Here is a 25,238-nt window from a genome sequence, read left to right as displayed (position 1 = left end):
GTATCTGTACAAAGGTCCGGCATGGGTTTCGGATGGGAAAAAGTGACTCGACAGGGCAAACGACGAGATCACGGAGATGAAGGATAGAGCGCTACGGCGTCTGGTGAAGGCAGAATGTACATTGAACCACATCGCTTGGTGCGGGCACACAAGCCAGCCCGGATAAAAGGGAGAGCCAAGCGCCCGCCTATAGACGAAAGTATGGCGACCAAACGCCTTGAACCATCTAATACGGGTCCTGATTGTACGCCTTCTCCGCCTCTGCGTATGCGTCATACGAGTACAGAAACCCCTGGATCTCGGGACACGTCCACCGCGACGGGAACCCAGGTTGCGGCTCCCCTCCCGGTTGCAACGACGCGGCCATAACCTCGTCGCGGCGCTCCTGCTCGGGGCCGTCGGGCATATGGAAGTCGTCGCGCTGCCGGAACGACTCCATGACGATGCGCTGCCCGCGACCCATCCGCAGGCGCTGATACATGGCCGCGGCCGCGGGGAGCTGCGCGGCCTTTGTCGTACGCCCACCGACTTTCCCGAGGAGGTAGCCCAGCACGGCACCGTCTTCCAGGGAGGAGTTTGCGCCCTGTGCGAGATAGGGCAGCATCGGGTGGCAGCAATCTCCGGCCATGAAGAAGGACCCGTCGGCGCTGGCCCACTGGTCGAGGGGCTCGATCCAGCAGAGCTTCCACTTGTGGACGCTCTCGACCTGGTCTAGGAGCTTTCGGAGGAGGGGGTCCCAGCTGGAGAAGAGGGAGCGCATCTCCTCGACGTCGCCGAGGACCTTTGTCGAGCCCTCGGGGAGGTTGTCCGGGGATAGCAGGCCCAGGTTGAGCATGCGGCCCTGCTTCACGGTGTAGGAGACGCCGTGGGACTGCGGACCGATCCAAAAGTGAACCGTTTCGGATTCGATAAAGGCCTCGAGCTCGGCCTTGTGGGGGCCCTTGAGGGAATCGATCGGGATCGCGATCCGGAAAGCCAAGTCGCCGGTCAGCGCCGGAGGTGAAGGTCGGTTGAGGAACTGGGCGCGGGTGGCGGACCACATGCCGTCGGCGCACACGACAACGTCGCCAGCGACTGTGGAGCCGGAGGCGGCATCGGCGTCCTCGTGGTCGAGGGTTACGACGGCGCGGTCAAAGTCTACGGAGCGGACGCGCGAGGAGAGGCGGATCTCGACGCCAAGGGCGGTGCAGCGGTCGACAAGGGCGCGCTGGAGCTCGACGCGGTGGAGCCCCAGAAGGGATAGCCGTAGCGGGACTGGATGGTTTCCTGTAGCTGCGGCTCATGGGCGAGAAGGCGGGTGCCGTCGTAGCGGTGGACGGAGAGAGTCGACGGGCGGGTCGCGAGGGGGTCAAGGGTCGGGTTCAGGCCCCAGGCTTCGAGGAGGCGGGTTGCGTTGGGGGTGAGCTGGAGGCCGGCCTGTGGTTGTGTTTAGTGAGTGGAAGGCGCCGCAGGGTGGGCAAAGGAGTTGTGAGAAGGCGACTTACACCGACTTCTTGAAGCTCTTTGACGGCCTCGAGAATCGTGACGCGGTGGGAAGGGTTTGCCAGCTTTGTCGAGAGGGCGGTGGCCAGGCCTGCGAGGCCGGCGCCGATGATTATGACATGGAGAGGACCCGCGGCGTTGGATCCTGCTTCTGCGCTCATGTTGGATGGCTCCGGTCACTCACGCGAAGTCGCGGGTAGCGCCGTGTGAGTAAATTGAGGTAGGTCACTGAGTTGATTGTGCAAATGTGGTGCGCGGAGCGACAGCCAACATTCTACAATGATCTCCTCTCACCGTTATCAACTCGAAAGACCATTTCTGGAGAGGCTGGATCAAGGAGACTGTCGTAATGGGCCCTGAAGATACACCTCAGGAAAAAAAGACGCCGTTGCCGCGGCTTGGGGGTTGGGCTCACGGAGGGTCTCATGTGCGGAGTGTGGGGAAGACCGACGGGACGACGCCGTCCCTCAGGTTCGTCCCATTAGCTGCATTGCGAACTAATGTAGGGTATCTTTCTCTTTTGTCTATCCGCCGCCCCCCGGAAACCTAGCGTCGAGGCCACTGGCTTCCTTTGTTTCTATGTCTTCCTTCCATCCCATCCGCCGACACAGCAGTGGTGTGTGTCGCCAGCGGTGGTAATGCCGTGTCGTGCTCGTTCATTGGTGCCGACTCTCAGCCCTACTCGTTGGGGACAACAAGATCATCCGGGTCGACTTCCCATTCTTCTTCGTCGCCCCAGGTGGGTGCGAGAACAAATCTGCCCATGATTTTGCCCATACCAATGCTGTCGCCGCCAATGACACCCTGCTTCGTTTTTTCGTCCGACTCCTCCACGATCACTGCCGTGGTCAAGAAGTTCATCCCCGCCGCTGGGCTGAGCTCTAGAGTTCGTCCACCCCAATCCAACTCGACCTTGCCAGACTTGCGGACCTTGAGCTTGCCCATCATGCCGGCCTGGGACACAAGTTGATTGATGTCGGTCAGGTCAATGTCCTTGTCCTCCTCGGCCTTGGCTTTGATGTTCTCATCCGAGTTGGTGAGATCGACCGCTTCGCCAGGCTGGTCCAGCATGACAACGTCGTCCGGCTCCGGCTTGACCTTGGGCGCCGTCGCAGGATGTAAGGGTGGGAGCAGGGGCGGGAATTGAAAGAGGTATAATCGGCCGTCCTTGTCCTGTACAGCTTCGGCCTCGGGTGCTTTTGAGTTCTCGTCGGAAACAGTGCCCAGCTCGCCCAATAAAAGTTGCATATCGTGTGTAATCATTTCCACCTCGGGGTCAGCCGCTGGCTTCTTCGTCTTCGGTTCAGGCGTAATCTTCTCCTCGGCTTCAGGGGTCGAGGATTTGACTCGGGGGTCGAAATCAACCGGCGCAATATCCATGGCTCCTGGCTCAGCTCCTGGTTCTGCCTTGACCTGGACCATGCCCTTGGGTGCCGCATGCCATACCTTGGTCTCTTCCTCCACCCGGGGAACGGCGCCGGCCCAAGACTCATTTCCGTCAACCCATAGACTTTCTTCCGCCTTTCCTTGTTCTTCTGCCTCAAGCTCAGCCGAGGTCGCAATGACCTTCTTCTCTTCCTTCTTGTCGATTCGGGCAATACCCATAGGCCAGATGTTATCGGGCTTCGAGCTGATGAGAGCTGCGGTCGCTTCGTCGTCGGAGTCTGGCTCGCGGTCAACCGCGTATCCGGCGAGTCTGTCGGCATTGATTCGGGCTTCGCGATGGCCAGAGGCCTCTCCAAAGCCACCGCCTTCTCTCTTGGCTCTGCCCCTCCGCCGCCACCGAAGAAACCACCACCGCCGGCGCCGCTACCGCCACCACCACCACCTCCCCAGCCTCCGGATCTTCCGCCTCCTAGGCAATGTTGTTAGTTCTATACCTTCCGTCACGGGGACACTGCCGGACATACCCTCAATGTTTATTTGCGAGAAGGGGCCGCTAGCAACAGCAGTTCGCGACATGAATCCACCCCTACCCATGGCATCTCCACGAGCTCGCCGACTACGACCTCGGGACCGGGCTTGCGCTCGAGCCTCAGCCTTTGCCCTCGCATTGTCTTTCTCCAACTCTTGTCGAGCGATGGCGTCTCTTGCGGCCTCGTCTCTGCGCACGACCTTGGGGCGAAATCTGCCGACCGAGGTGCCCCGCGTGGGCGCTGGCCGAGGAGTTGCGGAATCTCTGGAAGGTCCTGCGGTTGCCGAAGCAGTGCCTAGTGCCGAGGAAGGTCTGGATGTCGGCGCAGGCGTCTCGGCACTTGGTGTGACACTGGCAGCAGCTCCTCTTCCTGCACCTCTGCCTCTCGCTCCTCGGCCGCGAGCCCTGCCGGCGCCTCGAGCCGGGGTCGTTCCCTCGGGCATGGTAGTTGACGACGATAGGGTGAGGGTGATGTATCGGGAGAAACTTTGTTACTTTGTCGCTATGTCGTGCAATTGGACGTTTACCGTCGTCGTAGGCTGGGTGGAGGCTTTGGAAATTTGTGAAATATGGTTGTCGATGGAGAGTCACAGGCGCCGCCGTGAGAAAAAGATGCTCGATTACCTTAGCGTGGTGGGGGACCAAACGTCTGTGGAGGTACCCTTGCACTTTTTTTTCTTCCATGTCCCTCGGAATCGCTGCACCCAAAGTGGGGTTGAGTCACCCCGCGTTGGTCACTTGCTGCAGTGCTGTGGCTTTCAAAGAGAAGGAGGGGCGCTGAGGCACAAATGAGATGTGCATCATTCTGGGTTCGCTCATTACCACGACTCTCATAGAGGATACCACTCGATCCTTACTTAAAAGAAAGCAGAAATTCGGTTGGAAAGAAGTCATACGAACACCCGGTGTAGTTGTTTTGCACTGTTTTCTCGGTGGCTTCACCCAGTCTGCATTCATATCTTTGGGATGCTTTACGGTTGGAGATGATCTCACCACCACTCAAGTCAAGCTTGACTTGCTCGATTCTGGAAAGCACTTTATTGGCCCTCTGAGGTTGTCTCATTTTACACACATCAATGACTGTTCACCATACAGTCTTGCGACGCTGCCCTCCCGACTGAGCATACTGCCAATCCACAACCGCCCAGCTTCAACAGTGCTCGCTCCGAACTTCACAATGACACATCCCCTGACCTTCGCTGCTGACCATAAGATGCCATCCTTGGCCTCCATCTCTATGCGCTTCACCCGCCATAACTCATCATCCGTCAGGTTGCTCTCCTCCTTGGCCTTTGTCTCTGCCGATCTGAAATCCCTCGCGCCAAGCCGCGGCAAAACCCCGAATTCGTCGAGGAAGAAGTTTCCTAGTGCGTGCATCTGCGGTCCTCGAAGAATCAATGTCCCAAAGAGCCCGTTCCCATGCATAGAGTCTCTTAATGACCTGCCGACCAATTCTTGGCTATTTCTGTCCAAGATGACCGTGTCTCGCACGAGCAGGCGAGGTTTGCTTTCTGGGTTCTCTCCCGACAACCAGACTTCATTGCGCCCTGTCCACTTGACAAAGCTCCAGTCCTCGCCGCGTGCCATTCTGCCTTGCGTCACCCAGTCCAGGAGACACAGAGATGCGCTGGGAGCCGCTGTGAATATCTGTGTCTGTTCGTACACGCTCCCATTAAAAGGCTGTACTGGATCTGGAAGCTGACAGATGCCGGCATTGTCTTCGATATGGACCTCGAGTGTCTGACGTGTGACGATGTCGGGGGATGCGGACTTGAAAATCTTTGTGTGACCCTGAGTAACAACGCTGAGCTTTGATTCTGGTAGAGCGCGAATGGCCAGATTGACACTATCACCTCCGACAAGTCCACCGCCGTACGACAACAAAAAGACCAAAACACTCTTCTGGTCGGCTGCTGGTGTGGGTGAGATGAGTTTCAGAGGGTACTGGTACGACATGGCTTTGAGACCCGAGAGGCCGTTCGGCAGCAGCTGAGCCACGATCTCGCCCTCGCCGGCAACCGACGAGGACTTTGGAAATGGGGAGTCCATCGTCGGCCACACTGGTGCGGGTTGAAAGTTGTTCGATGCGTCTCAGGGGCAAATGCGACAAGCCATTCCCGACTGTAAACAGCGTCCTTTGCGGACTGTGCAAAGTCAGAAGTGTCCTGAGAGTACACGTTGTTTGGGAGAAACTAAACGTCAAGGGACGGGCGCTTACTATAAAATGCTCAGCCGAATCACCCTGTTGATTGTTTTTCTATGAGATGACACTAGGTATACAAGAAATTGCGTGTAGCAAAGTCCATCAGCGAAGAGGAAAAGTCTAGATGCGGAGTACGTACTGTATGGCCGCTGGCGAGCTTACCCTGGCCTCTGCAACGAAGGCCACAAAATAACGGTACCCGACCTTGAAAGACCCCAGACCACCCTCGCAACATTGCTGTCTTTTCGAATGTATCAACAAGCCAATTAGGAATATCGATGTATTCAAACTCGGCAAGGTAAGCAGCCCGCCTAGAACGATGACAGCCAAGCTTGGCAACCTCCGAACTTCAAGTCTGCACAAGCACTATCGGGGTGACCTAGGTAGGCTCTGCCACGTACGTCGCTCTACCTTGGGTAGACTTCAAGAGCCCAATTGTACGTAGTGTAGGTAGGTTAACGACTTCCGTGCGCCTCAGCGTTGAGAGTTTCCAAAATAGACTGTCGATGGCGATGAGAAGGTACGTACCTGCGTTTTGTCTTCCATTTCCTCCCGCGCCAGGCGTACAGTGTTGTTTAGCGCATCAGCTGCGTGCCTCGCACAGTGAACAAGGCAGGTACCACCACTTCGATCCACCCAAATCCGTCCATCCTCCCACCCGCGAAATTGGAGAGCTCGTCACCTAAACATCCTCGACACAGACGCACCGACTGAACGCGACAATTTCCCTCGTATGCGCCACTCTTCTGAACCCTCGCTCATCGGCGCAAACTAATTGTCGCGATTGCTGTCTTTATCTGCATATTTCAGCGAGTTTACCATTTCACCATTGCGCGACAACATGGAGAGCGCGACAGCATCCCCGAACCCGAGTCGTCGCGTCGTCGATCTGGACGCGTCGTGCGAGCCCCCGAAAAGTTCAGCCCCGAACCAGTCACCGCCCCAAGCGCAAAAGAGGCCTGGAGCACGATGATGATGATGATGAAGGAAACGAAGATGACGAGCCCGAGACGGATGCTACGATGAGCGACGCCGCCGATAGCGGTGACGAACGTCCTCGCGCCAGACCCAAGAAGCGATCAGGCGCATCGCAAGGGAACCGCGTAAAGAAGCCCGCGACCAAGAAACCAAAGACAAACGGGGTTGCCCATTCGGCAAGCCTGCCATCTCGTCCGAAGAAATCGGTGAGAATTTCTGCCGCTAACAAGCAAGGGGAGGGCCTCTATGGTAAGCCAACCACCCTGGAATGTTGTTCACAGTCCTATCATCTGACACGTCTCTACAGCCGACGTCTTTGGCTCGGGGTTGCCCTCAGATGAAGTTGCCGACAAGTGGCAGACTAGGTACCAGGCAAACGATGCTCTTGCTGTCGTCGAGCTGGTCAATCTCGTGCTGCAATGCTCCGGCTGCGATCTCGAAATTACCGAAGACGACGTCCGTGACCCTGATAACTGTCAGGCTCGCCTGACCGAGCTTCAGGATCTCTTCCAAGAGGTATGGAAGCTCAACCCTCTATGCGACTCTACTGTACGGGCTTGAGTGCTAACCTAGGGTAGGAGCAAGTAACGGAGTACCCTCTCATCTCCAGGGCGAAAAATACCAAGGCTTTTCGCGACCTCTTGACCGGATTCTTCAGGGCCGTTGTGCGTAGCGTTCACGAGACTGATATCCTGTACAACGACGCGACATTGATGGAAAACCTTGTCCGTTGGATAGCATCCATGTCGACTTCATCACTTCGTCCGTTCCGGCACACAGCGACCACTGTTATCCTTTCCCTTGTGCACGGCTTAATCGACGTCGCAAACACCCTGGACTCTCGGATTACTGCGATCGAACAACAAATCAACCAAGCCAAGAGGGGCAAGAACAAGGCGAAGCTGGCGGAAATGCAGCGCACCCTTGACGAAGCCAACAACAACAGAGAGTTATGCGGCCATCATATCAAGGACTTTTTCGACACCACATTTATCCACAGATACCGAGATATTGACCCGCGTATCCGGACCGAGTGTGTCGAGGCCTTGGGGTCTTGGATCATTGGCCAACCGACAGTCTTCATGCAACCCGAGTATCTACGCTACCTCGGCTGGATGCTGTCGGACGTAGTCTCTTCGACCCGACAAGAAGTCCTCAGACAGTTGGCACGCATCTTCAGGAAGGATATCCAGCCGCTAGGCCACTTCATCGACCGGTTCCGACCCCGCCTCATTGAGATTGCCACGAAGGACGCCGAGGTATCTGTCCGCGTCGCGGCCATCTCTGTTATCAACGTCCTCCGGGATGCTGGGATGCTGGAGCCGGACGAGGTTGACTCGATCGGCAAGCTCATTTTCGACAGCGACTCCAGGATTAGGAAATCCGTTGTCAATTTCTTTGTCTCCTGCGTCGAAGATTCTATCGAAAGCAAGATGGAAGAGCTCGGCGGTCAGGATGCCCTGGATGAGCTCTTTGGCGAAATCGAGGAGGATGATTACGACTCGCCTCGCAGCGCTTGGGTCAACATCAAGTGCCTAGCCGAGAATCTGGCGGCGTTCGATGCGCAGGTCGAGGGCGAGCAGCAAGACATCAACTCTCAAGGTCTCGCCGTTGCCGCTGATGTCACGCAGGCGAGTGTTCCTGACACCCGCATATCGCTCGCTTCCCAGGTTCTTTTCGAAAAGGTACCCTACGTCAAACAGTGGGAGGTGCTGGCGGGATATCTGCTTTACGATCATACTGTCAGCTCCAGGTCCAGGTCCAAGTCACATGGCGCCTCCACCGAGATTGCTTTTAAGAAAGCTGTTGGGCCTGTGGGGTCAGAGGAGGCCATTTTACTAGAAGTCCTGGCTTCGGCAGTCAAGATGTCGATGCTCCAAACTACCGAGATTGAGAAAAACAAGAAGAAGAGTGGTCGCCCGGAAGTTACCGAGGCTCAAGAAGAGACAGCCTTGGAGCTGGCGACGGTGATCCCGCAACTTCTCAACAAGTTCGGGGCTGATCCTACCACCGCCACTATTGTCCTGCGCATGGAGCACTTCCTAGATCTGGAGGTTTTCCAGACATTACGGCAAGATTCAACGAAGTATGAGAAGTTATTGGACGAGATTAGCACGCAGTTCAACAGGCATGACGATAAGAGAGTTGTTTCTGAAGCTGCTGCTGCTCTCCTCCATTCTCGTCAGTATGACGAGCTCGAGGAGCTGACTGATGGAAGGCTCGCAGTTCTGTGGGAGAACGTCATCAACACATTGCGCAGTTTCGACAAAACGTGCGAGCTTACCATCCGCGGCAATTTAGAAGAGGAGCATTTGACGGCACTTTCCACCGTGCTCATGAAGATCAGTGAGCTTGCTCGCATCTCTGATTGCACCGAGGTCCTCGAAACCGAAGGTCGTGCGGCTGATTCAATGTCGTCCACGATCGATATCCTGGTCAACATTGTCCGTCGGGGCACTTTCAATGAACCCAGCGAAGTTGATGACTTGGAAGATGAGGTCACGTCCTTTGCAATCAAGGGCATTCAGTTCTACTTCATGTGGAAGGTGCGGAGCTTTCAGAAGTTCATCCAAAGCGAAACCGAAATCCCTGACTCCATTGTGGACCGAATCGCCGTCCTGCGCAAAAAGTACGACACGGGTCTGATCAAGACTTTGTCGTCGCGAGCTGTAATTGACGAAATTCGCATTTTCGCCACTGGTGCTCTTTGCGATATTCACGTCCTCTTCGGTTCCTTGCGTAACTGGACGGAAGAGTCTCGCGGAAACGCCAACTACAAGAAGCTCGCGAGGCTTGCACATGAGCTCGAGCCCAAGCTCTTGCCTGAGCTCATCTCCATTTACGACGGTGTTGAGCGGAGCTTTGCCAAGCGGACAAAGAAGGTTCTCAACGAGCCGGCCGAAGACGAAGAGCCCATGGATGATGATGACTCCGACGACGAGGAGGATGAAGACGAGGGTCTTACTCAAGAGGAGAAGCTCGCCATTGAACTCAAGTCTGAGAAGGCCCTCTGTGAGTTGGCTGCCAAGTTCGTGCTCGCCATCGTCCAAAAGGTATTGGACCAAACAGGGCCTCACGCCGGGACGCTTCGCAAGCGTCTCCTCCGAAATCAGGGCAGGCTCGGCAAGAACTTTGCTGAAGTGGTTGCTTACCTCGACCCGTCCAAGGTCCGGGAGCACCTGTACGGCAAAAAGCAAGCGCAAAGGGCGAAGACGTCGGCCAAGCCGGCCGCAGCGAAACCCGCTCGCAGCGAGGAGATCGTCGTCGACGACGACGATGACGACGAGGAAGACGTTTTCGAGGAACCCGAACTTGAGCCGGAAGAGGGTTCCAAGGAAGACCTCCGCCGACGAGAATTGCTGGAGGAAGAGGAAGAAGAGGAGCCTGACGTGGAGGAGGCTCCTGCCAATAATGACGCAGACGACGATGATGTATTGGGCGACTAAACGGGACCTTTTTCGACTTTGGACCGCTGGAGGGCAAACACACAAACATTTCGGACTTTTTTGCTCTGTTCATATAATGATTCTTCTGGCTTGGAGAGACCGTTCTTATCCCCTGCGTTGTGTGTTTGTGCGCTGGCGTGGGATTGCTTGCTTATGGAACGCCTTCACATATTGCTTCTGCGTGGAAGGGTGACGGCGGATGGTGACGGCGAATCGAAGGCGCCAGTCCTGGAGCGGCTCATTTGACTCATGGCGTTAGAAAGGGTTCAAAAGATAGTTAGCTCCTATGGTAGCTAATACGACACGATTTCATAAGGTATTCCCGTTCCGTACAAGTCTGTTCTTGCGCCCATGACGGCCCCTGTCCCCCCGCCCTCGAGGACCATCGATCCGTATCCCGTATCAAAACAGAACTCCTGCTCTGTGCCCTTATTTGTAACAAATCTTGGTTCCAAAAAGCCCAAACATCCGCTTCCATCGCTTGCTTTCGCCTGCGTTCGCCTTGTCTGGATTCGACTCCTTGACCCGGATGCCATACTGGTAGATGCAGCAGGCGAAAGGCCGGTTCGAAATAGCCTCGGTCTCCTTTGACGGCGCGCCGGGTCCCTCGTTGTCGGAACTGTCTAGCGGCCGATCGTTCGCCATCTTCTTACCCACGGTGCCTTTTTGCTTCTTGCTCTTGTTTGCCAATTCCTTGGTCTTCTTCTCTTCAAGATCGCCCCAGAGGATGAACATCTTCTCCCGCAGCTGTGCCAGCTCGTCGGGACTCACGCGGAGGTCGCAGGCGTCCAGATTTGTCAGAAGCTGCGCGTCCATGTTACGTACCACGACCCAGAAGCTGTTTTCTTTCCGGCTTTTGGGGTCGTTAGCCACGGCTGTGGCATCCTGGAGACGGAGAGCGAAGTGCCATTCCCAAACTTGGTCGCTGCTACTCATGTGACTATCGAGTGTGCAACCTTTTGTCTTCGACTCCGACTCCGATTCTTCCCCAGAGTAGTCCGAGAGGACGTCGTATTCTGTTTGCTTGCGGCGGGGACGGGCAAAATCCTGGAGCCTGTTTGGGTAGAAGTCGATTACGCGTACGTTGGTGCGGTATTTAGCACAGTTGAAGGGGAGGTCGAGTAAAAGGGGAGCACCTTGGTAAGTGGTCTCGTACTTTGTTGGTTCCAGAATGACAGACACGGGGACTATCGCCTGCTCGGGATGTTCCGCGACGACTTGCGAGTTGAGATGGACCTCTATAGGAGCTTCACCCTGCTTTGCCTTTTCTGCAGCTTGAGCCCTTTGCATGGCGCGTCTCTGCTTTGCGTTCGGACGCTTGTCCTCTGGTTGGTCCGCCTTCGAGCGCTTCTTGCTCGTTGCCTGGGTTGATTGCAGGCCTTTGCGCTGAGCTTTTTCCTCCTTTTCGCAGTCCCTCTTCCGTCTGATGGCATTCTTCAAGCTCGGGTGAATGTAATCGGACTGCTCGGATGGATCAAGGACGTCAACATAAATCTTGTTGTGGAAAGCGTTCTGATCTTGGCGAAGATAACCCTCGAGGTTCTGGCAGTTTGAACCAAACTTGAACTGGACATTGAGTAGATGAACCCAAGAACCATTTTTGACTCTTTTTCTGATGACAGTTGCATGTGGCTCCCAACAGGTGACCTGGAGAGACTTCTTCCCCAAAGGGCCGTTCCAGTTTGACGATGTGCTGGCTTTGCCGGATGTGTAACCGTACGGGTCACCGTCTCTGGAATTATCGCCGGGCTGACCGGTCCTCATGTAGTTGAAGAAGCCAGAATTCTCGGTGTAGTCCGAGACATAGAGTCGAATCTTGTCGCCATAGTCGTGGGGTTCTTGGACAACTTGGGCAATAATGTCATGAAAAGTACCATCTTTGGCATCTTTCAGTTCACAAAGTTTATTCTTGACATTGAGTGAGCGTGTGGCCTGAATATTGAACTGTTCCACATCAGGTATGAAGCTCTTGTCGACGTTGTGAAAGAGCCAGGACATGTATTTTTCGTCTTTCAGGGCGGGTTTGCGACTCGCGTCCTGCTTTGAGAGCATCAAGGGGCGTGATGCTGGCTGTCCAGGGCTGGGGGGCAGACTGGCCGCTGGGTACACATGGACGGCTGTACTGAAATTCGTTATGAGAGACAAGGAGTTGCTGCGATATCTCTGGTACTGACAGAGGTGTCAATGAAACGGATATCTTTGGTGAAAAGCGATGGCGTAGCTTACTTTCGCCCTGTAGATGGCAACGATATCCCCTGACCCAACGTCAGGCATCTCATTTTCAGGCCTGAAGAGATTGAACTCTATGTCCTTGTACTCTTCCATGCCTGAAAAATCGAAGAGTCGTATCGTGGCTTTATAGTCTGGTAAGGGTCAGCGCCCACTTCGAATTGCTGCACCATCCACTACGGGGTCTTGCGACGTGCCTGTTCCCTTGGTAGGAATGGGTTTTTGAAAGTCCACGACGATGCCGATGATATCGACAAAACTTCCCGCGGTGATCTTTTCGTCCAGAAGGTTTGCAATACTCGTAAAGCCTCCTGGAAGATCCATGGTTGTACCGGCATCAGGTACTGTCATGGTGAGCTGTGTTGGTCAGACGTATAAGTCAGGACATGTGATCTCAAAAGCGAGACTGAAACCCTGGCGCAAAAAAAGGTACAGTGCAGATTATCGCTAAAAGAAGCTCTCAGTGAAGGATATTGGCAGGAGATTCAACAATTGTCAAAGGTTTTAGTCTTGTGTTGTTGGCGTGTGTTTCTTGGCTGTCGACGCGTCTCCAAAGTTTGGGGACGCGTTGAGCTTCCCTCTCCATGAACGTGATGTCTGCCACTTGCCGGGCTTGCTTGCGAGAGGGAGCATTTGCTTTGTCCTGCCCTGCCAGCATGTGCACGGACAGTTCGAAGGGGGCACCACAGCTCCAGCTCCAGCTCTAGCAAGGGGCTGTAGTGTCGAGACCGACACCTGGCGGCCGCTGTCAGAGGGGAGGACGTGGAAGCCTGGGCGAACTTCAAACCTCAAAGGAAAGAGCAGCCCGTGGATGTGGGGAAAGTTGCCTTGTTAGCGGCTCATGACATAATCCCCTGGGAAACCAGGCTGAACACAGCATGCAAAAAGCCATGGTGGGGCGGCAATCTCTTATGAGAGCACTTGACTCACTATTGAATTAAACCATCTCTCCCTGACTCAGCTATTGAATGATGGTGAAGGACAGTAGACAAATGAGGTGTCTAACCGGTGCAAAGGTCACTCACTCACTGCTCAGTCTGCCCCCCCTCCCCTCTCTTCCAACAGGAGCAGTGCAAAAAACCAAAAAAAGTTCGCTTGCGGCCACCGGCACCTATGCACCTACCAAGGACAGTGCAGTAGCTGGTACCTCCTACTAGCCCTTGTGGCAAGGCAAGACGCAAGTCATCGATACGTCTCGGTCCCCATTGGGCTCTGGAAAGGGCCCTGCACTTTTCCATTTCTTCGACCCGCTCTCTCTCACTCCTCCCCAACTTTCCATTCATCTTCCCCCCATCACCATAAATTTCCCACCCCTCCGTCTGCATCAACTTTTCTCCCAAGCGATCTGGCAACCGGATCAGGATCTTTCGTGTTGACATCGCGCAACTCTACCTTCCTTTTACTACTGCGCAATACGATTAAGGGAGCATCTCTCGATAAGAGACGCTTCTTTACGTGAAGCCTTCCCAAATCGGTCACCACCAAAACACTACCTTTGCCCCCTCCTTCTCCTGACGGACGGCCAGAAAACACTGTCTAGCACCAACATCAACCGACACGACAGCAAACATGGCTGATCGTTACATCCCCGAGCATCGCCGTACCAACTTCAAGGCGAAGAGCACCTTCAAGCCTGAGGAGCTCCGCCGCCGCAGAGAGGAGCAGCAAGTCGAGATCCGCAAGGCGAAGAGAGAGGAGAACTTGGCCAAGCGCCGCGGTATTGGCACGGGCGAGAACAGACCTGGTGCTTCCCTTGGAGCCGCTCCCGACAGCGACGATGATACCGCTCCTACTGAATCCCAGGTGAGTTTTGCTTCCTTTTTGCGCCGTCGCCGCCCCCAAACTCGTCTTTGTTGGAACCCCGCCAATACTGCTGCACCCTTCGTCTTATTTTCCCCCTCCTGTTGCCAGGGCGCCTTGCCGCTGCCCCACTTCCCTTTTTCTGCGCGAGTTGGTCCAGCCCTCGAGCGCATTAAGTCTCGAGCTGGCGCTGCGTGCTCGAGACGATAAATGCACCAAGGAGCAAACCCGATTTTTTTCTTCATCCTTCCTAATTGCTTGTCGTTGAGATGCAAGATGCTGACCGGCCGTAGCTTAACGAGGACCTCCCCCAGATGGTCCAAGGTGTTTTCTCGGACCAGATCGACCTCCAGATCCAAGCAACCACCAAGTTCCGGAAGCTGTTGTCCAAGGAGCGCAACCCTCCTATCGAAGAGGTAATCAAGACTGGTGTCGTCAGCCGTTTCGTCGAGTTCCTGCGATCCCCCCATACTCTTGTTCAGTTCGAGGCTGCCTGGGCGTTGACCAACATTGCTTCCGGCTCCGCCACGCAAACTCAGGTCGTTATCGAGGCTGGTGCGGTCCCCATCTTTGTCGAGCTTCTGGCCAGCCCTGAGCCCGATGTGCGGGAACAGGCTGTGTGGGCCCTGGGCAACATCGCCGGTGACAGCCCTCACTGCCGTGACTATGTTCTCAGCTGCGGTGCCCTGAAGCCTCTCCTGGCCCTTCTGGGCGACAGCCGGAAGCTCAGCATGCTGCGCAACGCCACCTGGACCCTGAGCAATTTTTGCAGAGGCAAGACTCCGCAGCCCGACTGGAACACTGTAAGTCAACCCCTTTGAACGCCAGTTCGCTACCATAGTCTAACAACGTCATGCAGATTGCGCCCGCGCTCCCTGTGCTTTCCAAGCTTGTTTACTCTTTGGATGATGAGGTGCTTATCGACGCCTGCTGGGCCATCTCTTACCTCTCCGACGGGTCCAACGACAAGATCCAGGCTGTCATTGAGGCAGGCATTCCCCGCCGTCTGGTCGAGCTCCTCATGCACGCCTCGACTTCGGTCCAGACACCTGCCCTCCGCTCCGTTGGTAACATCGTCACCGGTGACGACGTTCAGACCCAGGTGATCATCAACTGCGGCGCCCTGCCCTGCCTCCTGTCGCTCCTCAGCTCCAACAAGGATGGCATCCGCAAGGAGGCGTGCTGGACGATCTCCAACATCACCGCTGGTAACTCGGCCCAGATTCAATCGGTTATCGACGCCAACATCATTCCGCCCCTCATCCACCTCCTGTCCAACGGCGACCTGAAGACCCGTAAGGAGGCTTGCTGGGCCATCAGCAACGCCACCTCGGGTGGTCTGCAGAAGCCTGAGCAAATCCGCTACCTCGTTTCTCAAGGCTGCATCAAGCCTCTGTGCGATCTCCTGGCCTGCCCCGACAACAAGATCATTCAGGTCGCTTTGGATGGATTGGAAAACATCCTCAAGGTTGGCGATCTCGACAAGCAGGCCGCTGGTGAGGGTCCTGACTCCATCAACCGTTACGCCTTGTTCATCGAGGAGTGCGGTGGCATGGAGAAGATCCACGAATGCCAGACCAACGCCAACGAGGAGATTTATATGAAGGCCTACAACATTATCGAGAAGTACTTCTCGGACGAGGAGGAGAACGCGGATGAGGGCATGGCCCAGGGTACTGGCCCCAACGGAACCTTCGGGTTCGGCACCAACGCAGCTCCCCAGCAAGGCGGCTTCAGCTTTGCCAACGGTGGCGACTCGATGGACATGTAAAACTATCAAATTGACAACGACCCTAGACGTGCTTTTTGCTGTCCAGCAACTTGCCGACATTGGATCAATCCCCCCAAAACAGCCCCCCCCCCCAATTACCCCCTAACCCACAGCACCAACCGTCACTCATCCCCTTGTCTGTCAGCGAGGCATTACGTATCTTGCTGGGCTGACAGCTACACAACATCCCCCACACATACACAACACGTGCAATCGGCGTTCTCTAATATGGCTTGATGGAAATGATTGAAAGACATTCCCGATTGGGAGACGACAGGTCCTTTGGTAGCTTGAAAGCTCCAGCCTGGTAGGCAGAAAGAGAGAAGAACGCTGGTATGGGCCGAAGGACAAGACTCAGCAGACACGGGTGACGGACCTGCAGCTTCACGGCTACAGGCCAGGGTCTGACTGGCCAACAACGCCGCATATGGCCATGGAGGCGGACCACCCCCAAACGGGAGACTTGGCATAGCGCCCAATGCCTCGTCATGGATGCAGCGGCTGTACAGGAGACGAGTTGATTGATGCTAGTGCATCTTGACTCTCGAGAAGGAACCGGGCTACATGGCTTTGCTGCCAGAACCAAGTGGTATCTGGCTTTACAGCGTTCACAGCCAATATTCCACAATACGTGGAAGTCAATGTCAAGTTGAATGAACAGTAAAAGCAACATTTTGCAAGCACTCTAATCGTGACTTCATTCGTGACCTTTCTCCAGTACGAGCACGTTCATGAAACACCTAGAATTCGACATGAGATGGTCCACGGATTGCGGCCCCCTCAGAACAAGATTGACAGAAGATACAACCAGCAGCAACATCTGAGTAATGATGAATTACTTCGAGGGAAGTGCCCAGCTGTTGTAGAGTGACAGCGATGGATATCGGATTGTTGTGGCCCGTGCTCGGCTGACATTCTAGGCGGCCAGGGGCTTCTCAAACAAGGTCCCTAAATTACCTTAGCAACACCCCTAAAGCTGCACCCCTCCACTGGTGAATAGGCTTAGAGAAGAGCAACACAAACCCGACCTCGGCCAAGTGCAAATGCAAATGCAAGGCTGTTGAAGCTGCTGGTCTCGTTTGCGCTCAGCCTTCCCTTGCACATCACGAAAGCCCAACAAAAGACGACGATCGTCGCATGACCTTGTACTCTATACACGTTTGTAGAGAGTATGCTTGCTCACCCAGCTAAGGTGACATCAACTAGCCAGGCTTGATGCGCCCAGCAGCTTGATCGGCACCAGCAACACCTGCTAAAACATCGACAGCCTATAGTCGTAAGAAGAGCGTTATGGATGGTCGTGTCGTTCGAGGCGTCCAGCGCGCCGCGCTCGAGCAATGGTCCGACTTCATAGCCAAGAGCCTTTCTCATCGCATAGACCCGGACAAATTCGAGTCTTACGTACCTTTCCTTCAAGTCAAGCACCCGTTACCGCCTGTCGCCGTCGCCGACCTCTTCCTACGACCCCAGCCTCACAACCACGAGAGCCTCGATCCTCGAGTCCCGCGCTACCTCCAAGTTCTTTCCGACCTGAACTATATTGACACGCCTTCGATCCTCAAAGCCCTCTACAGATACTCTACGTCCCGCGCGCACTCTCGAGACGCTGCGCAGCCCGCCAATGGCGAAACGCAACGGTCAAACATGCCGCGATGGGGGAGCTCGTATGCGGCGGAAGAGGTTATGTTCTACAGACTTACCAAGTCTGTGGCGCAGGGAACGGCGATACAGAACATGGGAACCAGCCTCGAGATAGCAAATATCATGGCCAAGTGGATCGCGCTCTTCACCGATGCTGCGACAGCCTTCACGGTCGACGTCATGGGCCAGCTTCACAACAGCCAAGTAAGAGAGGAGATGGAATCAGCCCGCGCCGCGTTCGTGGCACTTCTTCTGGGGGTGTGCGAGAATCAAGTTGTTCTTAAAGCTTTGAGTAAACCCGAGGCTCAAGGTAGGCGCTCATACGACGTGCGGCTCGTGAACTACCAGCTGATTCGATCAGACACCAGAAAAGCGCTATCCGAGAGTCTTGCAAACTTTGTACCCACCATAATGCAGAGTGCTGGTCCCATTGCGACCCGCCTCGACATGTTCCGAACGAGCACACTAGCAGGTTTCGAGCCCGTCGACGAACAAAAGAACAAGTCAAATGCTGAAATCGAAGACCTCTTCGACTCAACTGTGGCGCTGGAGAACTTTGTGATTTCCGAGTTGCCCATTGTCAACTCAAGAGCGGGTCTATACATATACCTGAACGCTGCGGTTTGTTCACCATGACTATCGATAGTACGAAAGATGCTGATGAGACGTGGGACAGCTTGTCGGGCGGCCATTGATCGATGATCTTGCCATATTCAACTACTTGAACAACCGATACCAGGTGGGCATCATGAATTGTTTCTTCGTAGGGATATTCCGCTGACATTTCCAGGGCGATGTGCAAACGACGACGGTCGATTTTATCCTCGCCTCGTTTGACGTGCTGGCCAACGCCGCCTCACGGAACGAAGGCAACCAGGCCGCTCATCTCTTGCGCTCTTTTCTGATGAATAAGTTGCCCATCCTCATCGAAAGCTTGAGCAAGCATATGTACGGCCCAGTGAACGCCGAATATTGCATCACAGAAGCTCTTGGTCGTGTTGACACAACGACGTTCCCTACTTTGTCGTCAATGTTCGATGAGACTAGGAGCAACAACCCCTTTACGGATTCTGTGCGGGAAGAGTTCTGTTGGGCATGTTGCTTGCATGGCCTGGTACGAGAAAGCAGCATTGAGACTCTTCTCGGGGAGACCCCCTATCAGTCACTGCCTGCTGGTGGCAGGTATGTCAAGGAAAACCTGGTTGCAGAGTGTCTGGCAGACCCGGAACGAATGCAGGCCTTGATTAGCGAGCTGGATAACAAGGACGGAAATGCTGGCGCCGTATGCCAGGCTTTGACCGAGGTATTCATTGTACTTGCCGCCTGTAAATCCTATCTGATGCTGACCACAAGCAGGTAATGGGACAACTCTGCAGGAACAAGGAGACGATGTCTCTGAAACTTTTGTGCAGCCAACTCGCCCAGAAGCCGCTGTCTCTGGACGTCATGTTGATGTTTGAGAAGCCTGCGACTATTCTTCATCCGATGTGCGACCTTCTGGACAACTGGAAGTACGACGAGGACCAGGGGAGTATCAACCCGTATATGAAGAGTTCGGTTCAATACTTCTCTTGGTCATGGCTTTTGCGTATCGCTATGGCCTGTCAGCGTCGGACATGGGAATCACATCTCCTGACTCGTTTGTTGCAAGGCTGCTCGGGCAGGGTCACCAAAGCCGGCCGTTTGACGAGTTGTCAGACCAAGAAAAGGGTCATCTGAATGGATGGATTCATGGTCTTTTCGATTCCGAAGCCGGTGGGCTGGGCGATGAACTGATGTCATCTTGCCCACCGCAAGATTTCTACTTGCTCGTTTCGACACTGTTCCAGAACATTGTTCTCGCCTTCAGCACTGGTCACTTGGCTGAGGAGAGCCTCAGGGGAGGCATCGAGTGTAGGATTCCCGCATATTTCCGAGTAATTTTGACGCTAATCCGATTACAGATCTTGTCGATACTTTCCTTCTGCCGTCCCTTGTCGTGGCCATTACGTACCTTGCTAACTCACTGTGGGTTGAGCGCTCTGATTGTCAGAAGGCGATCGTAAGGGTCCTGAACTCCGTTTTGGCACCTACTTCCATATCCAATGAGGCGCAAGCTATGCTCACTTCCGTCATGAACATAGTGGCCAAGCCGCTGGAACACTCACTAAGGGCATACCAACGGTCGGATCCCAAGAGCCAAGAAGTCGAGCCCCTGTTGAAGTCAATCAAAGACAGCATTCCCTTGTCCCGGCGGACAGGAGCAGCTGACCACACCGAATTGGATGCTTGGTCTCTGGGTGGCTTTTCCAACTCTATCCGGCAAACATTGCAGCAGTTGGTGCAGTGGAGCATCCACCCAACAATGGACAGGATGCCTCCGGCATACACCCATCGACAGATGCTTGTCGCATTGAAACTTCTGGGTGCAAAACGCCTCCTGCAGCTCCTTTACGAGGACATCAGGCAGCAAACAGATACGGGCAGCGGAAGCATCATTTACGACGTGGCGACAGCAATAATCTGCGCGCCCGACATTGTCAACACGCCGTCAAATCCCGTCAACTTCCTCGACAGCTCGGGCAACATGCCTGCGCCCGCCCAGAGGAAGCTGACATTGCGCGAGGTTCTGAAGTCAGATGCTGAGGACTGCAAGAGGCTACAGAAGACGGACATGAACTTGGCCGAGATCGTCGTCAGGCTATACCGCAAGGTGGAGTCTCAGATGGCAGTTTCGCAGGCTCAAGCCATCCAGGCAGACACTATGCTGCAGAATGACCTCGGGCTGAGCCTGGACACTGGCACAGGCTCTCTTGACGATGCCATGGCAGCTGCGGCTGCCAACGTTGCGCAGGGCGACGGCATGTCCGTGGATAACGTTAGCCTCGACCTGGGCCTCGGTGGAGTTGGTGGAGATTTGGGCCTAGGGGGCTCATCGAACAACGGAGGAGGCTCGTTGGACCTAGGGGCCGATGACATATTCGGCGGGCTCGGCGCCGGCGACGACTTTCAATGGGACAACATGGACCTTTCGTAGGAGCAGTTGTTCTTTGATCACTTAAGAAGACAGACCTGGTTCAAGTGCTTGTTGGCGTACAGGGGATTGGAATGACCAGATTCAGAAAGGCCTCGGCCTCGACAGGATAGCATGTTACATTACGTCTGATACCAATAAAAACGCATCCAAACCTATTTCCTCTTGTTTGCTGTTCATACCCTCTCACTTTGCCTCTGGCCAGCTGCCCATCATGAATTGCGAATTACACATGTTGGTTAGTTCCCAGTCCTCGGCGGCCATCTCGGCCTTCATATTCTCATCGCCTCTGCCTCCACACAGACCGCCGATGAACATGGTCGCCATGAAGTGGTCGTCCGTCGCATGCGCCTCGCGATACATGGGATGCTTCATCAAACTCGTTACCTTCCGTCGCAGCATCGGCCCGCCGCAAGGCTTCTTGCCGCGGATGGCCTTGCCGTACACGTCCTTTTCAGTGGGGACGTCCTCCTCGTAGGCTGGGCAGAAGGTGTCGATGACCTCCTGGCGGAAATCCATAGCCCACGGCTCCGGCGGGGTCGGCTGGGCAAAGTTGTCACGGTAGCTGACCATGGGCGCCCAGTTGTTCCGGTAGAGGTTGTGGACCGACCCGCCGGAGCCGATGAAGAGCGTCTTGTGTTTTGCGGCTCTAAGGGGCCGGAGGGCAGCGCCGACAGCGACGTGGAAGTGGGGATCATAGAATTCGTTCATAGAGATCAAGGTCGTGGGCGGGCAGCCGCCGGGGAACATGCGAATGAGGACGAGGTAGGTGTCGTGGATCCAGTCAAAGGTCGGATCCGTCTTGGAGGTTATGCCGGCGGCGCTGAGGTGCGCCTGGATCGTGGGGATGAAGTCGAGATCCGGGTTGAGCTCGTAGGGCTGGTACTTTTGGGGGTTGACGTAGGCGACGGGGGATTTGGCGGGTTTGGAGTGTGCTGAGATGAGGACCTCGCCTGGGGCGCTTGTGGCCCAGTGTGCGCCCTGGTTGAAGGATGTTCTGAGTGAGACGTTCTGGTGAAAAGGAGTGCTTGCGTTGCGAGCAAAGGATGAGTTGCTTACCATCATGACAACGTGCTCGATTCCCTGGGCGAGAGCTTCGTCGCCGCACTTCTTCCAGTAGGTGGCCGAGTTGCTCTCCTCGCCGAGCATCATAGTCGAGCCATGGGAGAAGAGAAACACGGGGTTCATGGGACCCTCATCTTTCCTTCCTATCGCCATGTTGCGTTTGTTTTGTGTGAATGGACGTTGCTACGTAGTTTTTGGTGAATAGTGAGAGTGTGATCTAGTATCTAATGAAGTTTGGTTTCAACTTGGCCTCGAGTATCTAGAGAGGAATGCCTTCTTAGGTACGGGAAGACATTCAAATCTCGAATACGCTGTCCCCAGGTGTGGTTGGGGTTGGTGTAAGTGGACGTCCGGTGGCCGACAGCTCTTCCGGGAAAGATTGCCACAAGATAGTTTATTCAACACGGCCCCATCGGCCAAACCGGGCGATTCTTTCAGAGCGAACAAATCACGTAGTGAACGCGAGAGAGATGTCGGGTCCCAAGACCCTGGTTGGGATGCTCAATGCTGGAGCCAAAGTGTAACAAAGTCGGCGGGGGTTTCGACCTGGGGTAATATGGGGCCGGCGGGGCCGAAACTGGGCCCAGTAGCTCGACCGCCACTTTCCGAGCCGAACCAGAGCCGAGGAAAGTTGCCGTAGGATTCAGAGGCAGTAAAATGTGTCGCTTCACTGCAACCGGAGATTGAAGTTTGCCGTGATATATCAATTAGGTTTGATCAGATTTCGAAGTATGCAGCGAGCGAAAGCCTATTAGATAATCAGCCATATCACAGACCTGCAGCAATTCAAGAGCACTGAATACGGACGGAGTGATTACTGGTGGGAAGCTTCATGCTACATTGTTGAGTCACATTGGAATGCCGAGGCAAAGCTTGCTGCAACAAATGAAACTGCATGTGCATTAAACCTACTATACACACTATTGAACTATACGAGTAAAGAGGGAAATGCTCAACTCCGGAGCTTCAACGCATAATCGAGCACCCTCCGTCCACCGATCCACGTCCCGTACGCGAGGCTCGGCAGCAGGACGCTCATGACCAGGCTGGCACTCAGCACGAAGCTCTGCTCGAAGAATCCCAATCTGCTGTTACCGGGTTGCTTCGTCGGCTTCAGCGGCGTGAGGGCCAGCGCGTGCAGGCTCTGTGTCGTGACGGCGCCGGAGCCGGAGCTGGTGAGGAGCTGCTCGAGCTTTGCTAACGCGCCGGCCGGTCGCTCGACGAGCTGTGGCCGGGCGACGGAAAACATGACCTTGCTGTAGCGGAAGGCAAAGGCCGGTTCGTGCGAGATTGGCGCCGCCGGTCCGAGAAGGAGGTTGGATGGGATTTGGTTAATGAGGGAGAAGTGAGCCGGCAGGTGTTGGGAGAGGTACTTCGCCGCATCGGGGCTGGCGAATAGGTAGGCGGCCAGCAGAGGGTTCCTTGTTCATGTCAGATGAGAGATTTTGTACTGTATGTAGGACCCGACTTACTCGAACTCTTGGGTGTAGATGGAATCCACAAGTCCAGAGGACGTCGCGATGGGCAAGAAGCGGCCGCTAATCTTGATGTTCAGCAGCGGAGCGCCCCTGGCACTGTTAGCATTTCATCTTCAAAAGGCATAGCTAGAGAGGTAGGTTCGAGCGCACTTGTCTTTGATGTCAACCAGCTTGAAGTCCTTGGATCCAAAGCTCGAAACCAATCTTTTGTCCTCGGCCTCCTGCACGGCCTTTCTCGTCTCTTCGCTCGAGTTATCGCTCGTACGCCTGACTGTTGTCTCTCGCGCGAACGCGAGCGTCGCGTGCTTGGAGCACGCCTCGAAGAACTCCTTCTTGACGAACTCGTTGACGAGGACCAGGTCCGGCGCGTAGGGCGACTGACCACCGAAGCCGAAGCGCGCCGCCGTGATGGCTTTGGCGGCAGCCTCAACGTCGGCGGTCCGGTCGACGATGGCGACGGCGCGGGTGGCGTTGGCCGAGATGAGGTGGTTTGCGCGGGCCGCGGGGAGGGGGGAGGTGTTGGTTTGGTCTACGAGAATGGCTTGCTCGAGGAGGGAGGCATCTGTGATCTTCTTGGTGATACAGAAGGCATTCTGGTTGAGGGCGCGGGTGAGTACGACGCGAAGGACTGTGTCGAGTTGCAAGAGGGTGTCCTCAAGCTGTTGATTGTTTACCGTCAGTTATTGATCTGGAGTATCCGGTCTCACCATATCAACATACCTCAAGAGCTACAACAGACCCAGCAGCCAGAGCCCCGGCAAGAGGACTCAAAATGGAGAAGAGTCGGGTGTAAGTGGTCGGTCTGATAATCACCAGCCCAGCACCGGTTCTCCTGCTCGCGTTGTCCTTGCCATGGACCACGAGGTACTCCTTCTCGAGTTCCTTTGCAAAGTCGAGCGACTCATAAAAGTGCCGGACGGCCTCGAGAGCCAGGAAGTTCTCGGCTTCAATCTCCGCCTTTGAAGCGCCCGTGTCCTTCTCTAGGGCTGCGATCAGGGCCGCCGACTCTTTGCGCAACTCGTTGTGGAGGCTGAGGAGGTTGTCCTGGCGGAAGCGAATGCCTTCAGCGCGCCCGTCAACAACCGTGTCGAGCAGTTTCTCAATGGCAGATTCCATCGTGAAGTTTTACAATAACTCTACGAGCTGATTAGATGAGAGGAGCCAGGTGAAGAAGAAATGCAGTTAGGTGAGGTTGAATGAGACGAGATCGCAACGACTGGGGCCAGCGATGAAAAAGTGTGATGCGATGCGATGCGATGGTATTCTATCTACATGACCTGAGCTCAACATCATTACCTGGGCTATTGATGAGACCCGATGAACCGGCAGCCCAAACAGTTAGCTGTCCGCGGACCGTAGACAGGAACCTTCGTTTGAGCTAGGCGGCCCCGAGCTCTTGGAGGGGCGGAATGTGGAGGCCAAGGGTTGCTTTGCCGATCCAAGAGGCAATCTGCCAGGATATGGTACGTTGCACGCTGTACACTCAGGAGATGCTTGCTCTCCGCACTTCCGACGCAGGTCTGGGCCGATTGGGGCGCGGGTCTGCGGGGACGGACGGGTCGACGGTCGGCATATTGAACGGGGTGGTCTCCCACCCTTGTGTCAGTTTTTGAGAAGGGCATCTCTAAGCTTCAATTGAAGGCTTACAATCTCAGTCTCTTACCTAGAACACTTCAGGTCTCACTCGTTCCAGTCACGCAAGCAAAAAAACAAGAAAAAAACATCATCACTCAAGTCATCCAACATGTCGGCAACGGTTACTGAGAACCCCGTCACGTCGACGATCCAGCAGGACTACCTCCACGACTACCAGATCCGCCTCACCGGGGGAGTCGAGGAAGCGTTTGCCAGAGGCAACGAAGACGCGCCGGCGCCGGCGGCCGAGTACCCTCCCGGCTGGTATGACCAGCATCGTCAGGTTCCTCCACACAGACCCGTGAACAGGAATATGGATCTCGCGGACAGGCCGTGGGGTTCTAACGGCGTCGAGTCGGCATTCGTGTACCTCATGTTGAACGGGTGCTGGCTTCAAGGGGTAAGCTGTGATATGTGATGGCGTCCAGTCGGCGCTTGCGAGACAAACGTTTGCTGATGCGTAGCTTGATAGGTCACCAATTGGCTCTGGAGGACGACGGGTGGAAGAGTGAATAAAGACTACTTCAGGTTCAAAGTTGGTGGTGAGATTTGATGCTTAGGCGTCAAGGTTCATAGAATGGC

The 25,238-nt window shown here is 55.1% G+C and overlaps 13 protein-coding genes across 13 annotated transcripts; 5 read left to right on the top strand and 8 right to left on the bottom strand.

Annotated features, from left to right (window-relative positions):
- Positions 1-226: 226 nt before the first annotated feature.
- ColSpa_10472 (FAD-dependent monooxygenase OpS4) lies at positions 227-1,042 on the bottom strand (the record flags this gene model as incomplete). The annotated part of the gene is made up of 1 exon (XM_049276684.1): positions 227-1,042. One exon carries the CDS (start codon positions 1,040-1,042, stop codon positions 227-229), a length of 816 nt encoding a protein of 271 aa, XP_049132641.1.
- Positions 1,043-1,137: 95 nt separating this feature from the next.
- Positions 1,138-1,643, bottom strand: ColSpa_10471 (FAD-dependent monooxygenase OpS4; the record flags this gene model as incomplete). The annotated part of the gene is made up of 2 exons (XM_049276683.1): positions 1,138-1,416; positions 1,485-1,643. 2 exons carry the CDS (start codon positions 1,641-1,643, stop codon positions 1,138-1,140), a joined length of 438 nt encoding a protein of 145 aa, XP_049132640.1.
- A 517-nt stretch (positions 1,644-2,160) lies between these two features.
- ColSpa_10470 (uncharacterized protein) lies at positions 2,161-3,840 on the bottom strand (the record flags this gene model as incomplete). Its single annotated transcript, XM_049276682.1, is given in 3 exon segments — positions 2,161-3,216; positions 3,231-3,337; positions 3,393-3,840. The coding sequence occupies 3 exon segments, from the start codon at positions 3,838-3,840 to the stop codon at positions 2,161-2,163; spliced, it is 1,611 nt and encodes a 536-aa protein (XP_049132639.1).
- A 616-nt stretch (positions 3,841-4,456) lies between these two features.
- ColSpa_10469 (putative urease accessory protein ureg-like) lies at positions 4,457-5,446 on the bottom strand (the record flags this gene model as incomplete). Its single annotated transcript, XM_049276681.1, has 1 exon — positions 4,457-5,446. The coding sequence occupies one exon, from the start codon at positions 5,444-5,446 to the stop codon at positions 4,457-4,459; it is 990 nt and encodes a 329-aa protein (XP_049132638.1).
- Positions 5,447-6,441: 995 nt separating this feature from the next.
- ColSpa_10468 (cohesin subunit psc3) lies at positions 6,442-10,008 on the top strand (the record flags this gene model as incomplete). The annotated part of the gene is made up of 5 exons (XM_049276680.1): positions 6,442-6,500; positions 6,535-6,827; positions 6,886-7,094; positions 7,157-9,759; positions 9,999-10,008. 5 exons carry the CDS (start codon positions 6,442-6,444, stop codon positions 10,006-10,008), a joined length of 3,174 nt encoding a protein of 1,057 aa, XP_049132637.1.
- Positions 8,987-10,073, bottom strand: ColSpa_10467 (uncharacterized protein; the record flags this gene model as incomplete). Its single annotated transcript, XM_049276679.1, has 2 exons — positions 8,987-9,708; positions 10,064-10,073. The coding sequence occupies 2 exons, from the start codon at positions 10,071-10,073 to the stop codon at positions 8,987-8,989; spliced, it is 732 nt and encodes a 243-aa protein (XP_049132636.1).
- Positions 10,074-10,453: 380 nt separating this feature from the next.
- On the bottom strand, positions 10,454-12,604 carry ColSpa_10466 (protection of telomeres protein 1; the record flags this gene model as incomplete). The annotated part of the gene is made up of 3 exons (XM_049276678.1): positions 10,454-12,094; positions 12,251-12,387; positions 12,409-12,604. 3 exons carry the CDS (start codon positions 12,602-12,604, stop codon positions 10,454-10,456), a joined length of 1,974 nt encoding a protein of 657 aa, XP_049132635.1.
- A 1,218-nt stretch (positions 12,605-13,822) lies between these two features.
- Positions 13,823-15,824, top strand: ColSpa_10465 (importin subunit alpha; the record flags this gene model as incomplete). The annotated part of the gene is made up of 3 exons (XM_049276677.1): positions 13,823-14,056; positions 14,347-14,856; positions 14,913-15,824. The coding sequence occupies 3 exons, from the start codon at positions 13,823-13,825 to the stop codon at positions 15,822-15,824; spliced, it is 1,656 nt and encodes a 551-aa protein (XP_049132634.1).
- A 1,290-nt stretch (positions 15,825-17,114) lies between these two features.
- On the top strand, positions 17,115-18,825 carry ColSpa_10464 (mediator of RNA polymerase II transcription subunit 5; the record flags this gene model as incomplete). The annotated part of the gene is made up of 3 exons (XM_049276676.1): positions 17,115-18,086; positions 18,142-18,204; positions 18,256-18,825. The coding sequence occupies 3 exons, from the start codon at positions 17,115-17,117 to the stop codon at positions 18,823-18,825; spliced, it is 1,605 nt and encodes a 534-aa protein (XP_049132633.1).
- A 217-nt stretch (positions 18,826-19,042) lies between these two features.
- On the top strand, positions 19,043-20,481 carry ColSpa_10463 (mediator of RNA polymerase II transcription subunit 5; the record flags this gene model as incomplete). The annotated part of the gene is made up of 2 exons (XM_049276675.1): positions 19,043-19,358; positions 19,409-20,481. 2 exons carry the CDS (start codon positions 19,043-19,045, stop codon positions 20,479-20,481), a joined length of 1,389 nt encoding a protein of 462 aa, XP_049132632.1.
- A 183-nt stretch (positions 20,482-20,664) lies between these two features.
- ColSpa_10462 (4,5-DOPA dioxygenase extradiol) lies at positions 20,665-21,696 on the bottom strand (the record flags this gene model as incomplete). The annotated part of the gene is made up of 2 exons (XM_049276674.1): positions 20,665-21,489; positions 21,538-21,696. The coding sequence occupies 2 exons, from the start codon at positions 21,694-21,696 to the stop codon at positions 20,665-20,667; spliced, it is 984 nt and encodes a 327-aa protein (XP_049132631.1).
- A 799-nt stretch (positions 21,697-22,495) lies between these two features.
- ColSpa_10461 (aldehyde dehydrogenase family 3 member B3) lies at positions 22,496-24,137 on the bottom strand (the record flags this gene model as incomplete). Its single annotated transcript, XM_049276673.1, has 4 exons — positions 22,496-22,964; positions 23,016-23,117; positions 23,172-23,680; positions 23,742-24,137. 4 exons carry the CDS (start codon positions 24,135-24,137, stop codon positions 22,496-22,498), a joined length of 1,476 nt encoding a protein of 491 aa, XP_049132630.1.
- Positions 24,138-24,765: 628 nt separating this feature from the next.
- ColSpa_10460 (uncharacterized protein) lies at positions 24,766-25,209 on the top strand (the record flags this gene model as incomplete). The annotated part of the gene is made up of 3 exons (XM_049276672.1): positions 24,766-24,920; positions 24,966-25,056; positions 25,129-25,209. The coding sequence occupies 3 exons, from the start codon at positions 24,766-24,768 to the stop codon at positions 25,207-25,209; spliced, it is 327 nt and encodes a 108-aa protein (XP_049132629.1).
- Between the last annotated feature and the right edge of the window lie 29 nt (positions 25,210-25,238).

Source organism: Colletotrichum spaethianum (assembly GCF_022836535.1).
Source record: "Colletotrichum spaethianum MAFF 239500 DNA, contig35, whole genome shotgun sequence".
NCBI classification, from domain to species: domain Eukaryota; kingdom Fungi; phylum Ascomycota; class Sordariomycetes; order Glomerellales; family Glomerellaceae; genus Colletotrichum; species Colletotrichum spaethianum.
Note: the sequence above shows the minus strand (reverse complement) of the source record. Positions and strands in the feature narration are given on the sequence as shown.